Source organism: Nannospalax galili, unplaced genomic scaffold (genome assembly GCF_000622305.1).
Source record: "Nannospalax galili isolate Female #2095 unplaced genomic scaffold, S.galili_v1.0 scaffold415, whole genome shotgun sequence".
NCBI classification, from domain to species: domain Eukaryota; kingdom Metazoa; phylum Chordata; class Mammalia; order Rodentia; family Spalacidae; genus Nannospalax; species Nannospalax galili.
Window position 1 is genome coordinate 1443894 of NW_008337494.1, and position 27062 is coordinate 1470955.

General features: G+C 39.4%; 1 protein-coding gene and 1 long non-coding RNA gene across 3 annotated transcripts in view; one reads left to right on the top strand and one right to left on the bottom strand.

The window, feature by feature from the left end:
- The window catches only part of Washc3 (WASH complex subunit 3), a 47603-nt gene extending 26497 nt beyond the window's left edge, over positions 1–21106 (top strand). For both annotated transcript variants that reach the window (XM_008832612.3, XM_017798035.2), the window contains exons 6-7: positions 9891–9955; positions 20834–21106. In XM_008832612.3, the coding sequence (XP_008830834.1) occupies positions 9891–9955; positions 20834–20918 (150 nt within the window). In that variant the 3' untranslated portion in view covers positions 20919–21106. The remainder of the gene's footprint in view (positions 1–9890; positions 9956–20833) is intronic.
- LOC115070266 overlaps positions 1–27062 on the bottom strand; it is a 52665-nt gene that overhangs the window by 6870 nt on the left and 18733 nt on the right. Inside the window, exons 2-3 of the long non-coding RNA XR_003849451.1 lie at positions 16800–16934; positions 754–799 (exon numbers count right to left, since the gene is read on the bottom strand). This is a non-coding gene — a long non-coding RNA (uncharacterized LOC115070266). The remainder of the gene's footprint in view (positions 1–753; positions 800–16799; positions 16935–27062) is intronic.

Genomic DNA, 27062 nt, shown 5'->3' on the forward strand with positions numbered 1-27062 from the left:
TCTTTGGTTCTGGTGGCTCTTTGCATCCGTTGCCAGCAGTGGATGTTGGCCTAGAGAGATGTGACTTCCATTACCTAAGGATGCGGAGGCTTTAAATGACTATTTAAGATGTTCATCAAAAACCCTTACACCTTGGACCTGGTTAAAGTAGTCAAGCATGCAGCAGTGTGCTCTCTAGATGGCAAGCAAGGTATAGAATGAGTGATCCAGACCCCCCACTCCCCCCACCCTTATTTTAGATGAGTACATTGGAGCTTCTGATGGTCTAGAAAACTGTAGATTCCTTATCACTAGGCAGCAGTGTAGCCAAATGGAAGAGCTACTGGTTCATAGGCAATCCCAGCTGTCAGAGCACTGGTACAGATTTAGTTTAACAAGTATATGTTACTTCTTTTTCATTTTTAAGCTTTATATATGAATATTCTTTTTATAATACCTGAAGTTTACTAGTCAGCATTTTCTAAGTGTATGAAGATGTGTAGGCTGAGGAGACAGTCTCACACTGCTCATTGAAGGTGAAAGATGTACATTCAATGACTTGAAGGGTTTTCTGCTTCCTATCAGCTAAGTGATCACCAGGTCAATTTGACTACAAGTAAGATACAGACCTTTGCAGAATAGTAGACTTCGTGAGTAGAAACTGAGCTGGAAAGAATGGGACTTGAGGGGCCTCTCAGAGCCTCTTTCCTCTACGTTCTAAGTATGAGAAGCTTTGGATAGAACGTGCCCTTAAACAGAAAACTTGATGGTTACCTGCATTGTATTACCTGTCCTTCACCATGGCTTCATATCAGAGAACCTACAAAGAAAACTTTCTGTCATATTTTTGATAAATATAAAAATTACTTATTCTTTGCTAAAGTCAATGAACTGGTCTCTAAGAAAACTATGTGAAGAATTATGATTTTCAATCATTTTGATTGTCTTTTGAACTCTGCATTTTGCCTTGAAATTTCAGGAGCTCAGAACAAATCATAGTGTCTCTAATGTTAAGCATTCTTACTGGTTATGGTGGCCCAGGTGTATAATCCCAGCACCTGGAAGGAAGATCACAAAGTTAAGACTAGCTTGGGCTACATAGGAGATCCACATCAGCCTGGACTATATAATGAGACTCTGTCTCCAAAACAAATATGAAACAAAAAAGTCTTTAAAATATGTATTTACCTTTTTATGTACTTGGGGTTTGTTTTTTTTAACTTATTTTTTTCTGTGCTGGGGATTGAACCAAGGCCTCCCACATACTATGTAAGAGCTCTACCACTGAATTAGATCCCTAACTTTTTTTTTTCACTTCAGGTTTGTTTTTTGTTTTTTTTGAGACAGGGTCTCACTGAGCTTCCACACTGGCCTTGAATTCACTCTGTCAGCCAGGCAGGCCTTGAACTTACCTTCCTGTCTCAGCCTCTCAGTAGCCAGGATTATAAGCCTGTGACACCAGGCCTACCATTGTTTATTCCTTTTTTAAAAACTTTTTTCTGGTCTACATAGTGAGTTCCAGGTCAGCTGGGGCTACAGGGAGACCCTGTCTCAGAAAAGACCAAAAAACAAAAAAAAAAAAATTTTTTTTCTCATAAGCTTAGGTATTAGCAGTAAACACTGATACTAACTGGGGTTTTAGTATTCTTGTTTGAGCTAAGGTGTGATGAGGATAGAGATGGCAGGAACAGTTCATGCAGTAGGAGTTCCATGTAGCTACTGAAGTCTGTGTTGTCAGTGTCTGTCTGGTAATGTTGATGCCTCCCTGAATCAGTGTTACATACTTACTTGTACAGCTCACCATATGTTCATGCTCATGTCATATTTTTCACTGTAGACACCTTTAAGTGGCATTTGATTTCATCAGAGTGTGAATTTGTGAATAATTTGTTTCTAGAAACTAATTGTTTGCCATATATTTTTATTTATGGTGTTTAATGTGTTTAGAAAATGTATTTTGAATTGTGAGCCTCAGGAAGGATTAATTCTCAATCACGTGAAGAGAGGTCACGTGTCAACAAGCTGGTGTAAATAGATGCCAGTCTCCATTTCAGAGAGATGTTCGGCTAATACACTCAAGTTTTAATTCTATATTAGGTGATTTAAAAGTTAATTTCCATTAACTAGTAATTTGGGGCTTGGGTTACAGGAAACCCTGTCTCAAAAAGACCCCCCCAAAATTTGGGGGCTAGAGATGGCTCAGTGGCCAAGAGCAGAAGAGCACTTCCTGCTCTTGCAGAGAACTGGAGTTTGGTTCCCAGCACTCATATCAAGTGGCTCACCACCCATAATTCCAGGTTCGGGGATCCAGTGCTCTTCTGGCCCCTGATGGTACCAGCAAATATGTGCTTACACACACATAAATTAAATATTTTTTAAAGTTACTTAAGTACAAAGTAAGAGAATAGAAAACGAAAAGCAATGTTAAATATATAATGGAGGGCCAGCAAGGCGGTTCAGTAGTTAAGGCCATGTTGAAAGGAGGGATCCCAGTCTGAAGGTGTTCCTCTGACCGCCACGCATGCACCATGGTACAAATTTAGGATGCTAAAATTTCAAAATTGGTTGTTCTTAAGTATAAAAGTATGTATGATAGGAATGTCTGTATTCATGAAGTCATCAGATTGTTGTCCAAATGGGATTATAATTAAAATAGTACATAGAATATAGTGCCCGAAGCAGCTCTTTCAAGTCAAAATATTTTTCAGTTAATTTTGCTTCAGTTGTCTTAAATTCACTATGACACAGTGTGTCCTTCTCTCCATATAGAAAAAGCACAAGCAAACTTTCAGAAAGTTAGTTTAGAGTAACTTTAAATTTCACAGGCATTTCCTTTAGGTGACATAAAATGTTAACAAAGTATATTAGCAGAATAATATCTTAACTTTTTAAAAATATTTTTTATTTATTATTTTTATTTTATGTGTATGCGTGTATTGCCTGAATGTAGGTAAGTGCACCTGTGTTGTGCGATGCCCGCGGAGGACAGAAGAGGCTGTAGGATCCCCAGGAACTGGAGTTACAGACAGTTGTTAGCTGCCATGTGTGTGCTAGGATTTGAACTCAGGTCTCTGCAAGAACAGCCAGTGTTCTTAACCACTGAGCCAGCTCTCCAGTGCCATATCTTAACTTTTAAAATATTTTTATTTTATGTGTATGAGTGCATTGCTTGCATGTGTGTAAGTGCACCCATGTTGTGCAGTGCCCATGGAGGTCAGAAGAGGGCATTGGATTCCCTAGAACTGGAGTTACTAACGGTTGTTGGCTGCCATGTGGGTGCTGGGAATTGAACCCAGATCCTCTGCAGGAGCAGCCAGTGCTCTTAACTGCTGAGCCATCTCTCCAGCCCCCCCAAATATCTTCACTTTTAACTTTGTATAATTCAGTTATACAACTTCTTAGCTCTTTTGGAGATTGTGAAAAAGGACCAGCATCTTCTATGACAGTTCCTAAGGACATGCTTAAGAATATGCAAGTAACCATTAACATTGTGCTTGCTGAAGGCTGTGGGCCACTCTTTTACTCTGGTCTGCTTCAATTTTTCAGTGCCTTCCTCCCTTCTCACTTTTTGCCTCTGCCAGAAATAAGAAGGGACCACCCATGATAGTTTTCTTCTTGGTGAGGAGGAAATAATAGTCATCAAACTCTGAGTAGTTACTTCCTTAGATTTACTACTTTTAGAAATACATGTTCACCTTAATTGCTAATTTGTTTATCTAGCAATCTGGTTAATTTATGAAAGACAAAATCAGGACTAGAAAACCAAATGAGCTGTAATAAGGAAGCAGGTTCACCTTAGGAGGGAAAGAATTGCCTGTCAGAAGATGATTTGTATTTACTGAAAAATTTGATAACACAGAGCAGCATCTTTTATTTTTCCTAGCCCAAGGTCACAAATTATCTTTAATTAATTGGTTAGACTAAGGACTGATGACATATCGTTACCAGAGTCAAGGCCCTTCATTGTAGTTCTGTAGCCCCCACAGATACCTAAGCCTGATCATCTTTCTTTGAGCATATATGGATTCCCAGGGGAAGAGAATGAGAGAGTCATCATAATAGAGCTGTTCCGGTACCTACCCCTGTTGGGAAATTAACTCAAAAGTAAATATTCTGTTATTTAAATCACTATAGCTATTTTTTTTTGCTATATTTAGAGATGTCACTTTAAATCTAGTTCAATAATGGGTGCATGAGTAATGGTTTTAACATCTTAAGTTATTATACTCTTAACTTGAATAGCAAATTCTAAAATGATTTTCGAAAAATTCTTCAAGAACTAGAGAGATGGCTCAGTGTTTAAAAGATGTACTACTCTTGCAGAGGACCCAATTTTGGTTCCTGGCACCCATGTTAGGAGGCTCACAAGTGTCTATAACTCCAGGATATCTGACACCCTCTTCTGGATTCCCTGAACACCTACACTCAGGTACACATAGCCCACACAGACACAAACATGCAAACATTAACATAAAACAAATCTTTAAATAATTCTTTAGGACTTTTTATTCCTAGAAAGTAAACGTATAATAAAGCTTAGAAAATTAAAACAAATACATTTTAGAGAGCAGTGTCATCTGAGTGAAATGAGGTGATGGTTCTACCATTAATTAGTCTCTCAAAGCAAATACTAAATTCTGTATACTGTTTTTGCTTGGTAGTGAAGGAAGGAAAATGAATCTCCACAGCACCAAATCACTCTCAAATCCACAAGTATTTGAGTAGTTACAAATAAAAAGGAAACGCTTTCTGTACTCTTCTGATCATTAATACATAAAAGTTATTATGTTACAAGTATATTTTATGGAATATGGAAGGTGTTGGTCACGTGGGAATAGTGATGCAACTGTGTTTTAAGTTGTCTCAATAATAGATTCCTACCTTTTGGAAATAATTTCCTTAAAGTTTTTGCTTCATAGGCATTCAGGTTAACTTTAATTCCTCATTCCTAGAAGGTACAGCCAGAACTGCTAAAATATATTTATTTTATGAGTAAAGTAACAGTAATTTCCCTACCAGCTTTCTGGGGCTCTAAGAATAGCTCATATGGTTTTTGTTCATTTTCTCATGTGAGTTGTTCCTACATTTTTAAAGATATCTGAAGATGGGCTGGAGAGATGGCTCAGCAGTTAAGAGCACATACTGCTCACAACCATCTGTAACTCCAGCTCCTGGGGGGTCCTACACCTCTGGCTTCCATAGGCACAGACACCTATGTGCACACAGACACACATATAAAGTTGTCTGATGGCAGCCAGTGAGAAAGTACTTCTTACTAAGACACTCATATCCTAAAATAATTCTTTAAAAAGAAATAACTTACTGTTGCCTTCCATAGAAACCACTGTGTTCAGTAGTCGTCAGGATTTGTGACCCTCACATTTAGGTTCATGTTAAAAATACTTAGTAACAAAAGTATCCCCATTAATATCAGAGCAACATTTTCCAGATATGTACAAGTCTTTGTAATAAAACTTCATTTAAAAAAATATACATTTAAGTTAAAGTTTGCAGAAATTTATTTAAATTAATTTTATATTCCTCTACTAGAAATTTTCAGATTGAAAAATACCAGTGAGCATGTGCTTTTTTGTGTGTTACGATTTGATCAGCAAACAATTGTGTGTGTGTGTGTGTGTGTGTGTGTGTGTGTATGTATGTATATAAGACATTTTATCTGAAATTCTTACCCTCAATAGAGTGCCATACTGTTTTAGAAAATGAAGTCTGTTTTAAAAATAGTACTCTTAGCTGGCCATGGTGATGCATGCCTATAATTTTAGCACTCAGAAGGTGAAGGCAGGAAGATTAGGAATTCAGGGACAGCCTTAGCTACCTAGTGAGTTTGGGGTCAATCCTGGGTTATATGAAATCCTCTCTCAACTCGAACAAACAGCTGAACAAAAATAAATAAAAATAAAGCTTTGTCTCCCTATCAACTCAGTAGACTTTTATGACTATTGCTCTATGTAAAGAATAAACTTTGTATTTTCTACTTTTTACAACTTAATTATTGGATTCAAACTCATGAAATGAGAAAAAAAAAACCCTAAAATATAAGGGTTTATTTTTGTCATTTTTTATAAAAGCAAAGCCCTTCATCTCTGGTAAACTGATAGCTTTTTTTCCCCTCTCTAATCTAAAACTTTAGGAAAATTTCAACATGATTTTTAAAAAGACTTGGTAGCTTGGTTTTCATTAACACAATAACAAATATATGTAAATACTGGCAGGCTGTAAACTCCCAAACAGTTTTTGTGATATAAGAAACTGGTATTTAACCATTAGTGCTGCCATCATAATTTCATTAGTGTGGCTTCTTTACACACTTTCTCCAGTGACGCAGATACAGACATGATTTTTGGAACTTAAGACTTACGGCTGCCTTCTCTTTTCTTCATTACTTATGTTGGACAAGCTGCCATTACCACTTGCCAAAAAAAATTCCAAAGTTCAGTTTTGAGGTCTTTCGTGTTCTCTTTAGACCACCAGTAGCTTTGTCTCTTCATGATTGGAAATTGGGACACTTCTTTTTTGATGGTTAACAAATCAGACTGTTACTGGATGTCCAAGCAAGAATATAGCAAAACAACAGATTTTCTAAGCAGCTTCACTGGAAATGTAATAACAGATCCCTTTGGAATGCATCCTTTGGAACACAGGCCAAATTATCTTTTTTAAATCAAGTTTTTTGAGATTTATATTAAGGTATGATAATAAGTCTTTAGTAGGGCAAAATATTTGACGCTGGTTGTGGTTTCCTTTACCTACATCAACATACAGAAATGACTAAAGGCATTCTGAATTTTGGATATTTCTGTACTCTTCTGATGTAACCAGTTCCAAGAAAATAAGGTTAAAATATGGAACTTTACATTCAGATTTCTGTTACTCTTTTATTATAATCAGTTCCATGAATCTATTAAAGCAGGGAGCTCATCTGCTTCTCCCAACATCCCTGATCTTCATCCTGTATTTCCACTAACCTCCCCTCTATCCCAAACACACTTTGTTTGCTATATTTTAGGTGATGCTCTTTTGTTTTTTTAAAACCTCATTTCTCTTCCCTTCTGTTTTTTGGGCTTTGTAATTTATTTGTATAACCTTTCCAGCAATGTCCTGTGGATTATGCTAACGTATGATAAATAAATCACATAACTCATTTGTAGAAAGACCTTGTGCCATCAAATCATAGTAGAAACTGAGAGGCTGTTTGGTTGTGTGTGTTTGTGTGTGTGTTTTGTTTCTAAGAAATATGACGTGGGCTCTGTTCTTTTCCCTTTTATCCTTAGCATGTCAGTTCTTTTTTCAAATGTTCCAAATCCTTTCCTTCTGTTATTCTAAATAGTTAAATGACATTCAATTATCAAGTTAAATTTCCTTGTCATTTAACTTTCTCCTCTATTATTAAAATTAAATTAATTTTGTTATTAGTATATTTTGTTTTTATTTATTCTTGAGAATTTCATGCATATATGCAATGTAATTTGATAGTATCCTGACCCGCCCCACCCCCCTTTAATTAAACTCCTCCCAGAACCCCTCCCCCCACAACGCCCAACCTCACATCTTTTTTTAACCAACTAAGAATGGTTAGTGATGCTAGCACATGCATGGGTGTAGGGCCATCTGCTGGAGCATGGGCAACTACCAGGGGCAAACTACCATATCCCTGCCAAAAACTGGCTCTCCCCCAGCAGCCAGCAACTGCCAATAGCTCCTTTGTTAAGAGTTGGGCTTCATGAGCCCCTCCCCCATCCATGCTGGAATTTCCAACTGGCTTGATCTAGTGTAGGCAACCACAGCCTCTTTGAGCTCATGAGTGCAGTGACCCTGTCATATCCAGAAAACATGGTTTCACAGCAGTCCCCTCTACCCTCTGGCTCTTACAGTCTTTCTGCCCCTTCCACAGTGGTCCCTGAGCCTTGGTGGGACAGTGTGCTATAGATGTCCCATTTAGGGCTGAGCACTCTTCAGGTACTTATTCTCTGCACTTGGGCCACTTGTAGGTCTCTGTTAACTGCCATTTACTGAAAAAAAAAAAAAAAAAGCCTTCTCTGATGAGGGTAGAGAGCTATACTAATCTATTGTCTAAAGATAGTAAATTTTGGCTTTAGATCTGTTTTAATTCATCTTAGGTTTAGGAGTAGTGCTAATCTTACTTTTTGCTTATTCTACTTGAGGTGTAAGTCTGTTCATATTAAAGGAACTTTCTGTTTTTAACCCTCATTTGTCTTTCCATTAACTTTGTAAGTTATCAAAGACCAAGAGTTTCATCTTCTATTTTATCTTCCAGACCTGTCATAATTCACTTTTCAAAACACTGTATAACCTTACTTTATATGATGACTGTTTTAGGGGAATAGTTTTGAAGAGAATTCCAGATTGGTACTGTTGATAGTCATCCATGTAATATTTAGAATTCAATTAAGCAGGGATCCTTAAACTTTTATCATTTATGACCCCCTTTTGCTTGAGGATTTTTTACACAACCCTAGGCATATATGTACATATAAAACAGGTGTGTAAATCAAGCATTTATGGATAATGAATCATAAAGAAATTTTGTGTATATGCAAATGCCTATGTGTGTACCATGTGTGCAGAAGCCCACAGAGGCCAGAAGAGGGTATTAGATTCCCTGTACCTGGAGTTAAAAGTGGTTGTGAGTTGCCTCATGTGGATGCTGGGAACCAAATTGTGGTCCTCTGGAGTGCAGTGAGTGCTCTTAACCACTGAGCTGTCTCTCCAGCACAAACCATTTTTAGTGAAACTCAAGCCAGCAATTTTTAAAATCAAACATTCAAATACAATACAACCCCAAGTTATACTAATGTGGCACTTATATGCTGAGGATTGAGGGTAGGAAATTATGAAAAGTCTTTGTTTTCCATAATTAAAACACTATGTTTCTATAGGAGTAGAAATTCTTATATATACAACTAAAAAACACACTGCAGTTCATAATATGTAATGGTCTTGAATCCAACAGGGCTGTTTCAGGCAGAGTTCCTGCTGTTATGTGGTATAATGGCATGTGTAGAGCAAAATACACACACTATATGTTCTGAGCCAAGACTGCAGAAGAGTCACATGATGCAGCACAGGCACCACCAGAAATGCCTTGGTTCATCATGAACTTGATTGTGAATTCGTTTGGGGGTATATCACATTCAGAAGCCATTTATCATTGCCAAATTTTTGTGACGTCCACATTCAGTTATGTAGCCATGTGGGGTTTATTTATTCATCTAATGAGTTCTCTTTCCAAACAAATTTCTATCTATTTCCAATGTATCCTTTTCTTACTATTTTGATATTCTTATCCTGAATGTAGAAATGCAGGTTTCCAGATGGTTTTGCAACTTACCCTCCCATAGCTGTCATTGCTTCATGTTTGTAGTGGTGCTGGGAAGGTATATACTACATTGCTTGAATTCTGTGATCCTAAGATATGTAAGTGGAATTTGAATATTTGCTTATTACAGGAACATTTACATGGATGTATATTATTAAGCTTAATAAAGCTCTGAAACTGTTATCTTTATTTGCAAAGACATTAATATAGTTAGGTATTTATCCTATTAATTTAGTCAAATTTCTAGTCATTTGAGTTATCAGTGTTTTTTTTTTTCTTTTGGTGGGAATACGCTCCTCTGCTTCTGTACCAGTAGTAAGTAATGAGTAAGGTCATATAACTCAGTTTGGGTGTACATGGATTAGATAGTGCTAATTCCATCAGCGTATAAAATGAATTTGTTAGATTATTCAAGTGCTTTGCACATACTAACATAAAAAGCAAAGTAAGAACCACTTTAAATAATGGGCTGTCTCAATGTGTTGTTTTAGGTGGTATGTGGAAATACTAAAGGAGGCTTTTTTCTGAATTGTTACCTTCTGTCTTTTCTTAGGGTGTTCCAGTGATGGCAATAAGAAACAAAATGATATCAGAAGGACTGGATCCAGACCTCCTTGAGTAAGTAGTTTTTCTAGTAAAATGATACTGAAAAGATATGGGATTGTCAATTGTAACAAAAATATCTCAAGTTTGCGTTCTCTTTTTTCTAGACAGTATTTTATAGGTGACAATATTGTCTTCATAAACAATGCCTCTGCTATGTTAAAAAAGAAAAAGAAAGGAAATATTCTAGGCTACTAAAACCAGCTTTTGCACTTTTTAGAAGCAATTTCAGTAGCTCAGTGATAAATCTGGGTCAGAATTTGATGACTCAGTGTTTGTTTTCGCCTGTGCTATCTTTTGGCGGGGGGGTGAAGGTATCTACTGGCCTTTCATTTAAGACTGTGGTGTATAGAAAATTTATTCTACCATGACCTAGATTAAGCTACATCCTAGTCACACATTAATGTTTATGATGAAATTAAGTACCCATTTGTATAAGTCTTATAAAATAATTTTGAGAAATGCTAAGAAATCATGGCTCAGAACTTTGACAGTAATTCATTGCATAGAAACAAACATGGCTACATGGTTCATCCTGAATAAATTATATCTTAATGGATTCTTCAGAACTATTCTGTTTTGCAAGTATCCAGATACTTGTAACAAGTCTTTCCAGTTTGAGGTTTAGTTCACCCAGTGTTACTCTGGCACTCAAACTGTACGCATAGTATACTTTGACATTTTTCCTGGCTCCCAGCCCTTCAAGGAAAGATGTGTATTTTGGACATGAAGCATAAGCATCATCTCATATTTTCCCTTCAAAAACATGAAATTTAAGAATGTCTTTAAAGCGGGTGTCATGGTATATGCCTTTAATCCCACTACTCCGGAGGCAGAGGCAGGAGGATCTCTGTGAGATTGAAGCCAGCCTGGTCTGCATAGAGAGATTCAGGCTAGCTGGGGCTACAGGGAGACCCTCTCTCAAAAAAAAAAAAGCAAAAGCAAAACAAAAAGAATAAAGCCTCCAACAATTGTTTTCTAACCCTTATCTACATTTGGTGTATTTTCGAGTAGCAAATAATCACTACAAGAAAGACATGGCCTGGTAACGTGAACAAAAGCTTGTCTGCGATGTTTAACATTTACCTTGGAAATTGTTTCTGATATTTCAAAAGTCGAGGAATTGTGGCATATGTTTTAATAAGAACTGAACATTTGGGGTTTAATCTATTTGGGGATTCACTTTGTATAATTATAAATATATTTACCTTTGATTGTAACTTCTTTTTTCCTTGTGGAAATACACAAAATCCTAAATAATAAAGAGCTAAAACGACCTTCAAAATTATGACATTTCTCTGTAGAGAAAAGTAGAAACAGGAAATCCTGTGTCTATTGCTTTCCGGTGGTTTTGTTTCCGCCTCTGCCCACCCTAAGCCTAATTCACGGTCCTTTAATTCAACCAGCTGTTCACATTAGCAGTTTGAAAGTCACCTTGATTCTGACTCTGCCCTCTTCCCTATCCCTTACTGTACCAGTCACTATTATTTTCTCATCTTTAATATCACTTATATTTTACCACATGCCTCCATACCATTGCTGTTAGCTCTGGCTCTTCTCATTTCTCACCTCAGTTATTTATCAGAGTAGCACCTGCCTGTTTTGTTGTCATATTATCTTTGAAGCCATTCCAGTAAAGCCAAGTGGAACTGTCATAAGTTCATTCTTGATTCAAATTGCCTATGGCTCTCCACTGCCCTCAGCATGTAATGTCTAACTATTGCGTATAAATGCTTTGATCATCACATCCCATACCCTTTCTCTATCTGTGTCTCTTGCTACTTCTGCACATTTATTTTGACTAGTAGCAAATTACTTGCATTTCTCTGAATAAATCATCTTCCTATTTCCTTTTGGTATCTTTAAATGTTGTCTTTCCTCTCCTTGGAACTCCCTTCCCCATCTTATCCACCTAACTAACTCCTAATGTTCTTTAAGAGCCCATTAGGTATTGCAACCTTAAGAAATCTGTAGGTAGTAACCAGGGGGAGAAACCCACATACACACATTATGTTCTTATAGCTCTCTTAGCAAGTTGGAGTGTATGTCATTGTCTATAAATGTTGAGAAAATTCATTGGTGAGGTAGTGCCAAGTTTTAGGGTAGAATTCCAGTAACAGTTAACATGACCTTACAGAAAACCTGCTGCTCAACCACAGCCTGGAGACTGACTTCTGGCCCATTGCCTCATAAATACATGCCGTTGGTCACCAGGGGCACTGGCCGGAGTGGACTGACTCACTTAACCTGTCACCACTACTAGCAAACCGGTTCCAGCTACATTTGGTGCAACAAACCACCTTGTAAACAAAGGAATTCTGGCACTTTAGAATCACGTTTACATAGATGTTAGCATCACTTTGGGAAAAACATTTGAGGTGATGTACAAGAAGAAAATGTGCCAACGAAGGAGAGAGTGCAGTTTTATTTAGAGTTGTAGATACATAATAAGCCTCATCCAGGAACTTATGGTTCTTTTTAAAATATTTTTATTATTTTTATTTTATGTGTATGAGTATATTGTCTGCATGTATGTAAGTGTACCCGTCATGCAGTGTCCATGGAGGTCAGAAGAGTGTCAGATTCCCCTGGAACTGTAGTTAGGACAGTTGTTAGCCACAATGTTGGTGCTGAGAATCAAACCTGGGTCCTCTGCAAGAGCAGCCAGTGCTCTTAACTGCCGAGCCAACTCTCTTTTCTTTTTTATTAGCCTTAGATAGTAGAGCACTCATATAACTGGTAGAAAGAGTAGCTTACATCTGTACTGAACAAAGAACAAAAGTGAGGTTGATATAGAAATAAACGCTGATCCGTAAATATGTTATTGTATGGTTGACTAATGTATTGGAAGCTAAAAGCACAGTTTTAAGGTTAAGATGTATACATGATAAAATAGCCTGGCAGTTTTACTGGAAAAATGACTATCATCAAATTTTAGAATATCTATAAAACTGAAGAAAGTGCTTGAAATAATTACTTTTTTGATATTTTTAATTGATTTAGTTATTTTTAAAAATCCAAGTTTTTAAAATTTATTTTTTATTTTTATTTTATGTGTATGAGTGTATTGCCTGCATGTATATAAGTGCACTGATATTGTGCAATGCCCTCAAAGGTCAGAAGTAACTGGAGTTACAGATGGTTGTTAGCAGCCATGTTTGTGCTGGGAATCAAACCCGGGTCCTCTGCAAGAGCAGCCAGTGCGCTTAACCACTGAGCCATCTCTCAGCTAGCCTCCAAATCCAACTTTTTAAAAGTAACAATAGTTCTCACAGAAGCAAGACTGAATCCCCCTTAGCTTTTCAAAATTAATTTCTGTGCCACCTACACTAAAAGGTGTTGAATACTTTCGTCACTGTTGTTCTCAGTTGCGGGGGAGATGGAAATGTCCACTTCATCTTTGTTCAGAGGTTAACCTGCTTTAATGTTGCGTCCCAAAACACAAAATGGATAAACAGTGCTTTTAAGATTCTGTCAACCAATGCCTAGATTTCCTTACGAGGAAAAGTTTCACCCCATCCTGTCAGTATTCTCCATTTGTGTCTCAGAGCTAATATTATTATTACCTAGAAATTACTACTTCTGTGACTCTAGGATATACAGATTAACCTTTGGTCCTGCGAATCCCAAGAGATAAAGTTCATGGTGATTAGAGAAGGCTCAGGCTAAGCTGAACTAGAGACTTGAGGCAGTTTGGATTAGATTCTACCCTGCCACTTTCCAGCTGTGTAACCCTGGATTGATCAGCAAGATGAAAAATAGGGAGGTTCACCCCTGTTAGAAGTGTTCAGCCCAAGATCAGTAATGATGTAAGCACAACTCTGGACAAGCACTGAATGTTTAATAAATGTTAGTTGTGATTTATGAATGTTTTAATGGAGGAATATGTAGCAAATTCTAAACAATGGATTTACCAGGCTTTTGTGTCACAACTTGTTTATAATCCTGTAGTTGTCTGTATACCGTTGTTTTCAACAGACATATTTCATTCACACAGAATCTCAGCTTTTTAAATTATACTGTTTTCTCAGCCTGAAACTCTGTACTTTCAGTTATGTAGCAAAGTCCAGACTTTCCCCCCCATACTGGGGGTCAAACCCAGGTACCCTGCATGCTAGGCAAGTGCTGTTCTGCTGAGCTATATCCTATCCCAAGAGCAGACGTCTGAAATTGACATTCAGCTGCTCGCACTCTCAATCTAGGTATGCAGCTTATGGGTTTGAATCCAGAAAACATGCAGTAGAGCTCAGGTTAGCTTGCTGGCTTTGAACAGAGCAGCTCAGCTCAGCTAGCATGTGTCCTGGAGATAGCCATTCTAAGAACATTTATATTCTCCTCCCAAATGGTGGAATGCCTGCTCTTGGGTTTGGCAGAAATAAGAGTGACCACCTCATCGTCCATATCACTGAGATGGGGGGCTATTAGCATTAAACAGAAGGACCCTGGAAAATAAGAAACCTTTTTTTTTTTTTTTAAACAAGGCTTGTGTAGCAGACTTTCCTGTACGCCAAAGGAATTCCACATCTCTCAATGATCTTTGTTGGCTAACTGCCAACACATGGTAGCAACAAAGGTTGGGTTTGAACGGATTGAGAGTAGGTCTCAGTTCTACAACTGGACAGTTCCAAAGTAATGTGTGGGCTTTTTTTTTTTAAACTCATTCAGTATTTTAGATTTGTACATTCAGTATAATTGACAGTTCTCAATTGGCAAATACTGGGTCGAACATACAGGACAAATAAAAACAGTGTCTGAAGAAAATGTGATTGGCACATTGTTGGAAACTTTAATCACCACAGTGAGAAAGCAGTGAGGGGTTGCCACAAAGCCCTTGTGGTCCGCAGCCCCTTGCAGGAGATGGGCAGCTGCAGGAGGTGAAGTGTCCTGTGCTCCCTGCAGAAGCCCACTGCAGCAGAGCAGCTGCTTGCTTTTCCCTTCATAAGGTTGGGCGTTAGTTTCCCTGCTCTCAGGAGGCTACTTACCAGGGTATGCCTCTCTTCCAGGAGTCAGAAAAGACCAAAGTTTCCATAGTTTGAGTTAATGTTATACTAAAAATAAGTCCTGGTTAATACAACATCAAAGTTGAAATGGTTATGTTTTTGACAACCCCCAAGGTTTTTACCTGGTCAGTGCAATCTGTGCTCAGAACCTTAGTGTTTGCTTTTCCCTCAAGGGTGCCTGTTGCTGTAACATAAGCTCCAATAGGCCACTAACAGACAACAATGTCATGTGACATTATAATTGTATTATCTCATTGGAAGCCCTTGGAAAACTCACTTAAGTAACTATCATCCTATCCTCTCCCCACCACCTCCTCCTCAGCAGTAATTTTACTCACAAATTTAATAATAATCTGCTTTAAATTCAGCTGTTTTCAATGTCAGGAAAATTTTTTAAATATTTTCAAACTACCTGTATAATTATTTTCCCTAACAGCATTTATTTGACTTTTATATCCTTAAAGTAGCTATAGTTTTAAACACAACTATAAATCTTCCTTTAATGAAAAGAACTTAAAACAACAATATTTGTGTTGTAGGACTCTCTTTGTGTTGAGAATTATAAAGCCGACTTAAAGTACCTTGAGCAAAAAGGGAAGTTATGGGCTCATAACTGAAAAGTGCTGGCAGTGGGCAGGGTCTGGGCTCAGAGTCTCAGGGCTGGATGGCTGCTGCCACTCTTCCAGCCTCCCTACCTCCCTCCACCTGTACATTCTTAGTATAACAAGCCATATCCTTCCTACTGCTGATGAGTTTTCTGTCTGAAGCCAAATAATGGAATGATTAGTAAGACTAATAGTTTTAGTTTTACTAATTGGCTAAAAAGAGCCCCTTCTGCCTTATAACCCATGGTGCATTTCTAGAGAAGTATTCTGATTGTCCCTACTTGAGTTAGGAGCCCTCTCTTGAATCCCCTCGCTCCAGGGAAATTGGTTGCTAGGATTGACCAGGCCTGTATCCTGTGACAGAAATAAGACAAAGATTGGATTGGAAGTGTTAATATTATGAAAATGGTTATACTACCAAAGTAGTCTATGGATTCAGTGCAGTCCCCATCAAAATTCCAATACTACTCTTCACAGAAATAGAAAAACAGTCTTCAAATTCATTTGGAAATAATAAATAAATAAATAAATAAATAAATAAATAAATAAATAAATAAATAAATAAATAGAACTAATTTTGAAGAGCAAAGATCTTTGGGTAGCCAAAATAATCTGGATCAAAGGGACTACTGCAGGAGGTATCACAGTAGAACACACAGCACGTGCACACAACCAGGCGTGTGAATCAGTAGATCAGAGAGAGGACCCAGATACAAACCCACACAGCAACAGCCACCTGATTTTTGACAGAGATGCCAAAAATATACATTGAAGACAGCCTCTTCAACAAATGGTTCTGGGAAAACCAGGCAGCCACATGTAGAAGAATGAAACTAGATCTCTCTCACACTGCATAAAAATCAGCTCCAAATAGATCAGAGGCTTTAGTGTAAGACTTGAAACTCTGAAACAGTTATAGGGAAATGTGGAGAAAGCAGAAAACATGAAATTAGAAGTGAAACCGTCTGGAGTAAAGGGGACCAACAGGGAGGAGAGGGTGAGTGCTGTGCTCGGCTTACACTTTACACACTATGAGAATTCCTGCTGTAACTGTACCGTGGACAGTGAGTACAAAATGAAGTTGATTTCAAGGCAAACAGAAGGTTACCATATGGCCCAGAAATATTGTATGAGATTTGAAAATGTATATTCACAGAAAAGCTGTGCACAAACATTCACAGTAACATTATCTGTAGTAACAAAATTGATGGATAAGCAAAATGGGATATTTGTACATAGTGGAGTAATACTCACCAGGGAAAGCTCCGATGTGCTGCAGATGCTGTGACATGGATGAATTGTGAAGATGTGTGGTAGGAAATAGAATCCAGACACGAAAGGTGAGTATCATATGATCTCATTTGGATGAATTGTCCAGAACAGGAAAACCTTTAAAATAAGAAGTTCATTATTAATTGCCAGGAGTTAAGGGCTAAGGAAATGTAGAGTACTTGCCCACTGTATAATGGCTTCTTTTTCCTGTCATGAAAATGAAATTAAGTACTACAGCAGTTGCACACCTTGTGGATATACTACACCTCCATAACTCATGCACTTCAAGGTGGTTTTCTGGTGTCTGAATTATAGTTCAATTTCAAAAATAACTTAGTACTTAAGAATCCAAGAGTATTTGTATTATTTCAATGAAAACTGAAGTTTCATGAGCTTCTCCCCATGTCCCTTGGCCTGGTGGCCCTGCCACATGCCCGGATCTCATCTGCTGCTACACAGCACTGCACCTAACACTACAGTGACCCCGTGACATTAGCTCCTGAGGGTGGGTGTCATAGCATTCCCATGTCATCGTCTACCGGGAAGCACAAGAACACCAGGTGCTCTCACCCGCTGAGCCATCCCTCCAGCCCCTATTTTAAATTTTTTGAAGAACTTCCATACTGATTTTAATTGTGGCTAGACTAGTTTAAATTCCTAACAGAAATGAATAAGGCCCCTACAGACACAAAGAAACGGATACAAAGAGGAAAGGAGCTGGGCATGGTGGCACATGCCTTTATTCCCAGCACTTGGGAGTCAGAGGCAGGCAGATGTTTGTGAGATCAAGGCCAGCTGCTCAACATAGTGATTCCCAGGCCACCTGGGGCTACTGGGTGTCCCTGTCTCAAAAGAAACAAAACAAATAGGAAAGGAAGAAGTGAAATGATTGTTTCTGTAGATGATATGATCTTGTAATTAAAAGACCCAAAAGACCACCAGAAGACTGCATTTCAGCAAAGTAACAGGAAAAAAATAAACATATTAGTTGCCAGGAGCTGAGGATAAAGGAAATGTAGTACTTGCTGATGGATAAAGATTTCTTTTGCCACTCACTGAACTCACAGGAAGATAAAAGTAAAGAAGTCAATCCCGTTTACATAGCCTCAAACAATTAAGCAGACAAACAAAACCTAGGCATCAACTTTCCCAAAGGTTGAAAACTATAAATCGCTGAAGGAGGAAATTATAAATGATACGAGAAGATGGAAGGACCTCTCATGTTCATGCCTCAGCAAAATTAAGATTATTAAAATGGTCATAGTACATACTAAATTGTTCTATTTATTTTTATGTGTATGAGTGTTTTGCCTGCATGTATGTAAGTGTACCCATGCATGCAACACCCATGGAGGCCAGGAGAGGTCATTGGATCTGCAGTTACTCTTAGTTGTTAGCTATCATGTGGGTGCTGGAAACCAAACCCTGGTCCTCTGTAAGAATAGCCAGTGCTCTTAATTGCTGAGCCATCTCTCCAGTCCCATATTACACAATAAACTTTTGAGTTTTACCCCCTTCTAGATCTAAGCTACTTTTACCCTTTTCATTTTAAAATTTTTACTTATTTTTGTTTTTTTTTTTTTTTGACACAAGATCTTGCTATGTAGCCCAGGCTGGCTTTGAACTCATAGCAATTGTCCTCTCTCAGCCTCCCCAATATTGAGCTTATAGGCATGTACCACCATGCCCAGGCAACCCCTTTTTAAAGTAGCATTTATTTTAGGGAATTAATTTTCTAGTGTAATGTTTTTTCTTTATAACAAAGATGAAGACGCTAGCAATCAACAATAGAACAAAGATTAACTTACTGAGAAAAATATGCCCAGTATCCATGCCCACTACCTCCAGAGCTGTTGCTTCTGTGAAAGGTGATGAAGGTAATGGCCCTATATTAGTATTTTAGGCAGCTGGAATGTCAGTCAAACCTGTATCCATCTTTACAGTTTTTCTAAATAGGGTACCTGTGGCTAACTTATAGGCATAGTCTAATTGTTTAGCCAGAAGTAATGGTTTATATTTGACAGCTGAGGAGTGGTTCCAGCATTTGTTTCTGTTTAGTGACAAGACAAAGTAAATAAGCCATATTTCAGCCATAATTTTTAGTCACTAATGTAACCAGTAGACTATACATTGCCTTATTTTAATGATAATTTTCTATTTGTTGAATATCCTGAATCTTAAGAATCAGGGGCCCAAGGCAGAACTAATCTGGTAGTTTAATTATGAACACACAGTATCTCATTATGCTTCCGTTTCCTCTCTCATTATGTTTCCCCAAGTATGCTTTCCTTGCTGATTTGCTTTCTGGTAGCTAAGTAATAGAGCACCTGTGTTGATTAAATGATTTACTGGCATAAGCACTATTGAGGCCTATTGAAACAACTTTTTTGTTTGTATAGGTTCATGTTCCTGTGTGTACTATACATATGGGTGTGGGTGCACACATGCATGCTTTTCCTGTGGAGGACAGAGGACCACCTTGTCTGTAGTTCCTTAGGTGCCTTCCAGCTTTTGTCTGAGAAGGTCTGTCATCAACCTGTAATGTCCCAAGCAGGCTAGGCTAGCTGAGCACTCAGCTGCAGGGATCTCCTCTCTACCTCCCATCTCACCGTCTCTACCATTACAAGCATGTGCCACCATGCCTGTCTTTTTACATGGGTTCTAAAGATCCAAACTCAGGTTGTCACACTTGCAAGGCAAACCCTTTACCAACTGAGCTATCTGCCCAGCTCCTCAAAGTGACTCAATAGTTCTATTAACATTTCACTTTTGTTTATTATAGCACACTCTTACAAAGTTGGAGTTTAAATGTTCATGCGTCTCTTGTGCTGTCTTTGAGAAAGTGTTATACCAACTCATACTTTGTATTCATTCTCTAGAGAAAAAAAATGTAAGTGGAAACAGTCTACCAACATTAAGACCCTTCATTTACTAGCCAGTCCTCCCCACAAAATGTTCATATTGCCTGTGGTTTTTAGTAGTTCTTCCTTTTTTTTCTTTCTTTAATGTATATTTTTATTGAATTGTGTATTGCATACAAAACATCTTAATCATCTTTGTATGCCCTCTCCCCATCCACACACTGCCATAGCTCCCCCACCAGATTTCATGTATTCTGTCATCTATGTTAAGGTCAAGTTTATGTTAACTTGTTAACATATATGTTAAGTCAAGTTTGGGTACCCAGACATCCCTTAAGTACAGATTCATCCACTGGGGTCTAATCAGCCTATGTAGAGTCTCTCCCTTAAAGAAGATCAGCTCTCCCTCACCCGGGAGTAATTAGCTGTCAATAGTTCTTCAGCTTCTACCCTTTTCCCCAGTTCTATGCTGGGTTTTTGTCAGATTGAGTTTGCATGGGTCTTGTGCATGCTGTCACCCTCATATGAGCAAGGTCCCAAGAGCCTGTAAGACTCTATTTCCATATGGTCATGCACCTCCTCCTCTGGCTCTTACAATCTTTCTGTCCTCTCTTCCACAATGGGCTCTGGGTGGGTGGGTAATGTTTAATACAGGAGTCCTATCCAGGGACCCTGCTCTACAGGCTCTTATTCTCTACTCTTTGGCCTGTTGTGGCCTTTTGTATTCATCACCCTCTGTTGCAGGAGGGAGCTTCATTGTTGAGGGCTTAGTAGCCGTTCTTGAACTCCCTCCTGTTTCTAACTCTCTGCAACTTTCCTTTTCTTTCCATTCCTAACTTTTCCTCTGTACTTCATGTGCACTTGAGGCTGGAGGGATTTAGCACTGGTCGTCCCATCTCTATGGTTGAGTCTCCATGGTAGTGAGAAGTAGAAAGTGCTGGAGAACACAGTGTGTAGGGGCTGGCAAGAGAGAGCATCAGTCTCTGCAGGAATAGCACTTAATCCCTGTTGGTGTGCAGAAGCCAGTGAGCATCTGACTGGTATAGTGCCGGAGACACCGGGTTAGGGTGGCAGACTTAGCAAGTTTATTAGCAGCAGTTTGTAAGTGCTTGTCTTCAGTTGAAAGAAAACTTTATTTTCCCCCTTCTTTCTCAGGAAGCCAGATGCTCCAGTGCCTGATGGTGAAGGTGAAAAACCTCTCGAAGAAAGTTCAGACAGTGAATCTTCTTTCAGTGACTAAGCTGGGTTTTGAGGAGAATCACATCGACCTGTGGAAGGGTGCACTACACTCTATAAAATATAGAGCCTGAACTCTAGCTCCGGGTCATAAAAACGGCAAATGGCCACAAATCTACCACCAACCTTCCTCTGTTAAAAATAGAAATAATGCAAAAAACAAAAACAAATAAAGCACTTATAACCTGCCAATATGCTCTCTTAACCAAATGAAGTGCTCTGAAATTAAAAATAAAAAACTAAATTGCTAAGAGTGCTGCAAATAGTAAGATGGAATATTCCAGGGATGCAGTGAGCATTTTTAAGTGAAGTTATGTGGGTTTAGTGATTAAAAGTAGACCTTATGTAAAAATAAGAGAATTTAGCTAAGTTAACTAATCAATTTTTATGAATATTTTAGATTGAAAAGTATTGTGTACATTTGTATCATAAAGCATTATTGAAGAAACTTCTGGCAGAATGTAATACTAGACTGAGATCTTCTGTGATCACTTGAAACTTACATATATCTATTGTGGAATTTATTGATAGTATTTAATAGCATATTGTCCTAGTTTGTTTCTCCATTGCTGTGACAAAACACACTGACCACTACCAACTTGGGGAGGAAAGGGTTTATTTGTCTTACATTTCCCAGGTCACAGTTCATCAGGGAGCCCAAGGTAGGAACTCAGGGCAGAAACCTGGAGTCAGGAGCTGGAGCACAGGCCATGGAGGAATGCTGCTTACTGGCTTGCTCCCTTGGACCCTGCTCAGCCTGCTTTCTTATGCAACACAGGCCCACCTGCCCAGAGGTGGCACCACCCACAGTAGGCTGGGCCCTCCCACATCACTCAACAATCAAGAAGATGCCCCATGGACATGGCCACAGGCTGGTCCAACAAAGGCAATTCCCCAGTTGAGGCTCCCTCAACCCATGTGTGTCAAGTTGACACTAAAGCTATCCAGCACACATATATATCTTTTATGACTTGGCCAATAGTTTATACATTAATAAAGTCAAATATTTTCATTTTATCCATCATCAAATAGAATATTGGAGGTAGTTACAATGTGGTTCAGAGTGTGCAGTCCTCACACTGCAGTGTGTACAGTTCCTTTACTGACTGGACAAAAAAGGTTCAGTTTACAAGGTTAAAATGTTCTCAGGGCTAGAGAGATGGCTCAGCGGTTAAGAGCACTGGCTGTTCTTGCAAAGGACTAATATTCCAGTCCCAGCACCCACATGGCAGCTAACAACCATTAGTAACTCCAGTTCCAGGGGATCCAACGCCCTCTTCTGACCTCCACAGGTATACTTACACACATGCAGGCATTATACACATAAAAAAACCAAAACCAAAAATGTTCTCACCTCACCTTGCAAATACATATTCATAAATAATTAAACACAGCCTAGAAAACCCCTCAAATACTATGGTAGAAGGTAATAAATACATTTGATTAATGGTCTTAGTTTAGTTCACCTGAAAATAGAACCTGTCAAAAGGTCTTGGTGTATGTGGGTCACTTGTGAGATGATCCCAGGAAGCAAATTGAGAGAACAGAGAGAGCAAGAGGGAGACTACCTGTGTGAAGGAGCACCATCAGCCAGTGTAATGAAATATCAGCCAGTATGGAGCATCATCAAGGTTGCTAGTTTAGCTTTGAATGCCATAAGACCTCCAGAGAAGCTTACAGAATGTCTCCCTCAGTTGTCCCTCTGATAGAACTGAGATCCTTTATTAAGCCTTCTAATCCCCACTAGTTGAGTGACTTCCAAGGACAGTAGCTGCCTATATACACTTTTGAGATAGGCTTTTCCATAGGAAAACATGCTTCCCAAATATTCGAAAAGGAGTACTTAAAACAGTTGCAGTGCACAAATCTGAGTTTCCTTAGGGCTGTCTAATACAACTGTAGCTGATGCTAGAAGCAGAAAAAAGGCTATGGTAACCAGGACTGGAAAAAAAAAAAGTTTGCTGCTGTGTGTCCTTTGACTGCTCTGAACTCCTAGTCCATACTGTCTGCTCTATCACCGAGTCTTCAAGGTGGTGACAAGCCATACTCTTCTGAGAACATACAGGAAGATTGGTACGGCAGGCTGCTGTTCCCGTTGCAGCAGAACCCAAGGCCAGAACATATTCATCATCTCCTTGTTCTACCGCCCATTTTGGATTGCTCCTGCTTTGTGCCAGAAATTCAGTTTGACTAGGTTGGTTGTCTGGTAGTAACCTGCGTCTCCATCCCCTACTGTCCAGGGCTTTGGTCACTTTGCCTTTTGTAGGCTATGATCATCACAATAGCCTGTTTGCTACTGATAGAACATTGTATGAATTTGTATGGTGCACATACCATATCCTGGAGGATATCCTGCGGTACCTGATCTATACCTGTAAGAGAGGATACTCATTCTATTAGATTAACTCTTTCTGGATGGTCTGTATAGGATGGATGTTAGGATCAGTGGGAGCAGCTTTCTTCAGCTGTATAGCTCTGGCTGACCTGGTATTTGCTTTATAGCTCAGGCCAGCCTCAAATCCCAGCAATCTGTTTGCTCAGCCTTCCAAGTGTTGGGATCCCAGGCATGAGCCACCATGCCAGCACACTGCTGCTTTTCGTTTGCTAACAAATCCACCCTGTATCTGAGGCAGAGGAATGTAGGATGCCAGGTTGATAATGGGCATTAGGCACTCTGTGGGCCTGATGTGATGCTGGCAGAGGTAGTGGTGAAAAGGAAGGAAAGCCCATGCCGTGAGTTACAACAGGAAGCTTCCTTCCCAGGGGAAGAAGGAGCTGAATGTATGTAACTTGCTACCAAGTGGCTGGTTAATCTCTCCAAGGAATTTTACCAAGTCATTGGTCTCTGCTGATTATAGAAGACTGGGTATTTTGCAGTGCAGTAAGTAAAGTAGCTTTAGTGGGAAAAGTCCAAAATAGCTTCTACCTCTGTCACTATAACTACTCCTCATGGGCTTGTTAGATAACCCAGAGTTACATACACCCAGAGTAATAGATAAACTGGTCAATGTCTATTGGGAGAATCATCCTGTTGACCTAATTTTTGCTGGCTCAGAAGAATGGTAGTATTTGGTATCGTTTGTATATGATTTAAAAGTGACCCCCAGGGGCTGGAGAGCAGGTTCAGTGGTTAAGAGCACTGACTCCTTTGCAGAGGACCTGGGTTATGTTCCCAGCACCCACATGGCAGCTAACAACTATCTGTAACTCCAGCTCTGGGGATCTGATGCCCTCTTCTGGTTTGCATTGGCATTTCATACATGGGTGCACTTATGTACATGTAAGCAAAACATTCATACACATAAAATTTTTTTTTAAACTTTAAGTGTTGCCCCCAGGAACTTAGTCCCCAGTGGGTACTGTGGCTATAGTAAAACACTTAAGAAATGTGGCCAGTGGAAAGTGATCAGGTCATAGAGGCATTACTCTTGGAAGAAGTTAATGTTGGCTTCAGTGAATGAGTTCTTGCAAGAGTAAGTTATAAATCAAGGCCACTCCGTGCTCTGAGCCCTTTCTGCACACAACCGGCTCCTCCACCAGGTGATACAGCCAGGGAGGTCCTTGCTAGGACAGTGATGCCCTACTCTTTAAGAACTGTGAACTATGGGCTGGGCGTGGTGGCACACACCTTTAATCCCAGTACTCAGTCGGGAGGCAGAGGCAGACAGAACTCTGAGTTTGAGGCCAGCCTGGTCTACATAGCCATAGCTAGTTCCAGGCCAGCTAGGGCTACAGAGAGACCCTGTCTCAAAAGGCAAAAAAAAAAAGAAAGCAACCTTTTTATGAAGTATGAAGCCATGGGTGTTTTGATGTAACAACACAAAGAGGTTAGCATAGCATTCCATGATGCAAAAATCTTCATACCCTGGGCCTATTCTTTGTTATGTTTACATGGCCTATTCTCAGATTTCTCTAATCCAGTCTTGCCCTTTCATAGCCCAGACCAGCCAAGAGAATTTTCAAATTCAAATGTCTGTTTAATGTTAACTGTGGCCATGGCTTTATCAACAAGATGATAAATATATATAATCTCTGAGGCTGTGTGTAGTGGCCCACTCCTTTAATCCCAGCACACAGGAGACAAACAGGCCAGTCTCTGAGCTTGAAGCCAGACTGGTTTACAGCGAGTTCCAGGCCAGTCAGGGCTACATAGTGAGACCCTGCGCCAAAACAAACAAAAAAATGTGTGCTTTGTGTAGAGGAGGATTTTTTCCCTCACCAACTTTCAGAGCACCACTGACGGAGTAGTGTTGCAGCCAGACTGATTGTCTCACATCAACATATCAATTTGGTTCATGTATGAACAAGATCAAGATAGCTTCAACTTTTCACTTTTCTGTATTTTTAAAAATATTTTATTATTTTTATTTTATGTGTATGAGTGTATTGCCTGCGTGTATGTGAGTGCACCCGTGTCATGCAATGCTGCGGAGGTCAGAAAAGAGCTTCGGATTCCCCTGGAACTAGAGTTAAGGTCGGTTCGTAGCTGCCATGTGGGTGCTGCGAATCAAACCTGGGTCCTCTGCAAGGGCAGTCAGTGTTCTTACTTGCTGAGCCATTCTCTCCAACCCTGTGTTTTCTGTATTTTTTAAAAATATATCTTATTATGTGTATGAGTGTTTCACCTGCATGTAAGTGCACTGTGTGCCTGCAATGCCCACAGAGGGCAGAAGATTAGTGTTGAGTCCCTTGGAACTGGAGTTACAGATGGTTGTTAGCCACCATGTGGGTGCTGGGACTCGAACCTAGGTCCTCTGGAAGAACACCCTGTGCTCTTGACTACTGAGCCATCTCTCCAGCCCCACTTTTCTGTATCTTCATGCCTTTGCCATGTGATTTTTGCATTGTCCTCTGGAGTAGAACTTCCTGTTTCAGTGTTTGACTCTGAACTTTGCTATGTGATTTGTACAGGACCAAGGATACAAGAGACTTGAAAAATACTTGGCTGATCTTGTCACCTTAAGTACTAATGTCACTGACATAAACACATGAGGCTGGGCATGGTGGCACACAACTTTAATCCCAAGACTCAGGAGGCAGAGGCAGGGAGATCTCTGTGAGATTGAAGCCAACCTGTTCTACATAGCAAGTTCTAGGCCAGCTGGGACTTCAGGGAGGTCCTGTCTTAAACAACAACAATTTCAGTTTTATGGTGGGGTTGAGAAAGCTGATGGAGACTGAGAGATGTGTAAAACAGTTAAATTGTTTTATTGCTTACCAAGTAAGCCAAAACATGAGCAAGATCAGAAAACCTATGACCCTGGACATGTGAGAAATAACAGTTCACTGCTGGTTGTCACAGACGTTTACTGGTCATTTACTACAGAGCGCTGTCGTAGGGAATGATACAGCTTACTGTAGAGAGTTCCCGTGAGATCGTGGAGTAGGTTGAAGAGGCAGCAGGAAGCATAAATGGTAGCTACTTGCACCTGTAATTTATGTATGGCTTCTGGGCTCACTCAAGCTTCATCTCAAATGTATCATTCCAAAGATGCTACGACTCTGATCTCACGATGTATATGATGACACCTAGGTCATGAAGGGCAGCTCCAGATAATCACTTGAGCTCATATATAACCTTATTCTCAGTTTCTTCTGGGCACAGAAACATGCCGAGTTGCTTTTTAATTAATGAGAAATAATTACCTTTGCTGCAGAACCAGAGTCTATGATATTAACTTTCATTGAGGCTTACAAGTGATGCTATGCAGTGTTCATACCTACCACAGATATCTGGAGTACTGGTGAGTTATCTGAGTCCTACAGTCTGAGGAAGACATCAACTTGTATCAGAGTCTGAGTCTTGAAACTGACAGCCTTCTAATTCACCCCATAAATGGATTACAGCAGTATTCCTAAGAAAGTACACCAAGTTATTCCCATCATGATGTGCCTCTCCAGTAGAGGATGCAAGTTAATAATTTGGGGCAGGATGTCCCAGAATCCTCCACACTATTGGACCTATGATACGTTCCAGGGTCTGAATCTTCTGTCCTCCCACTGTGTGCACCTTATAGGGCACCAGGCATACTTTCTGTTCATCAGATTCCTGATGCTGTCAGTGTAGATGATCTGAAGTTGAATTAAATGTCAAGATGTACAAGATTCCCTCAAATTATACTGTGAGAGGACACAAGAACTAAATCCT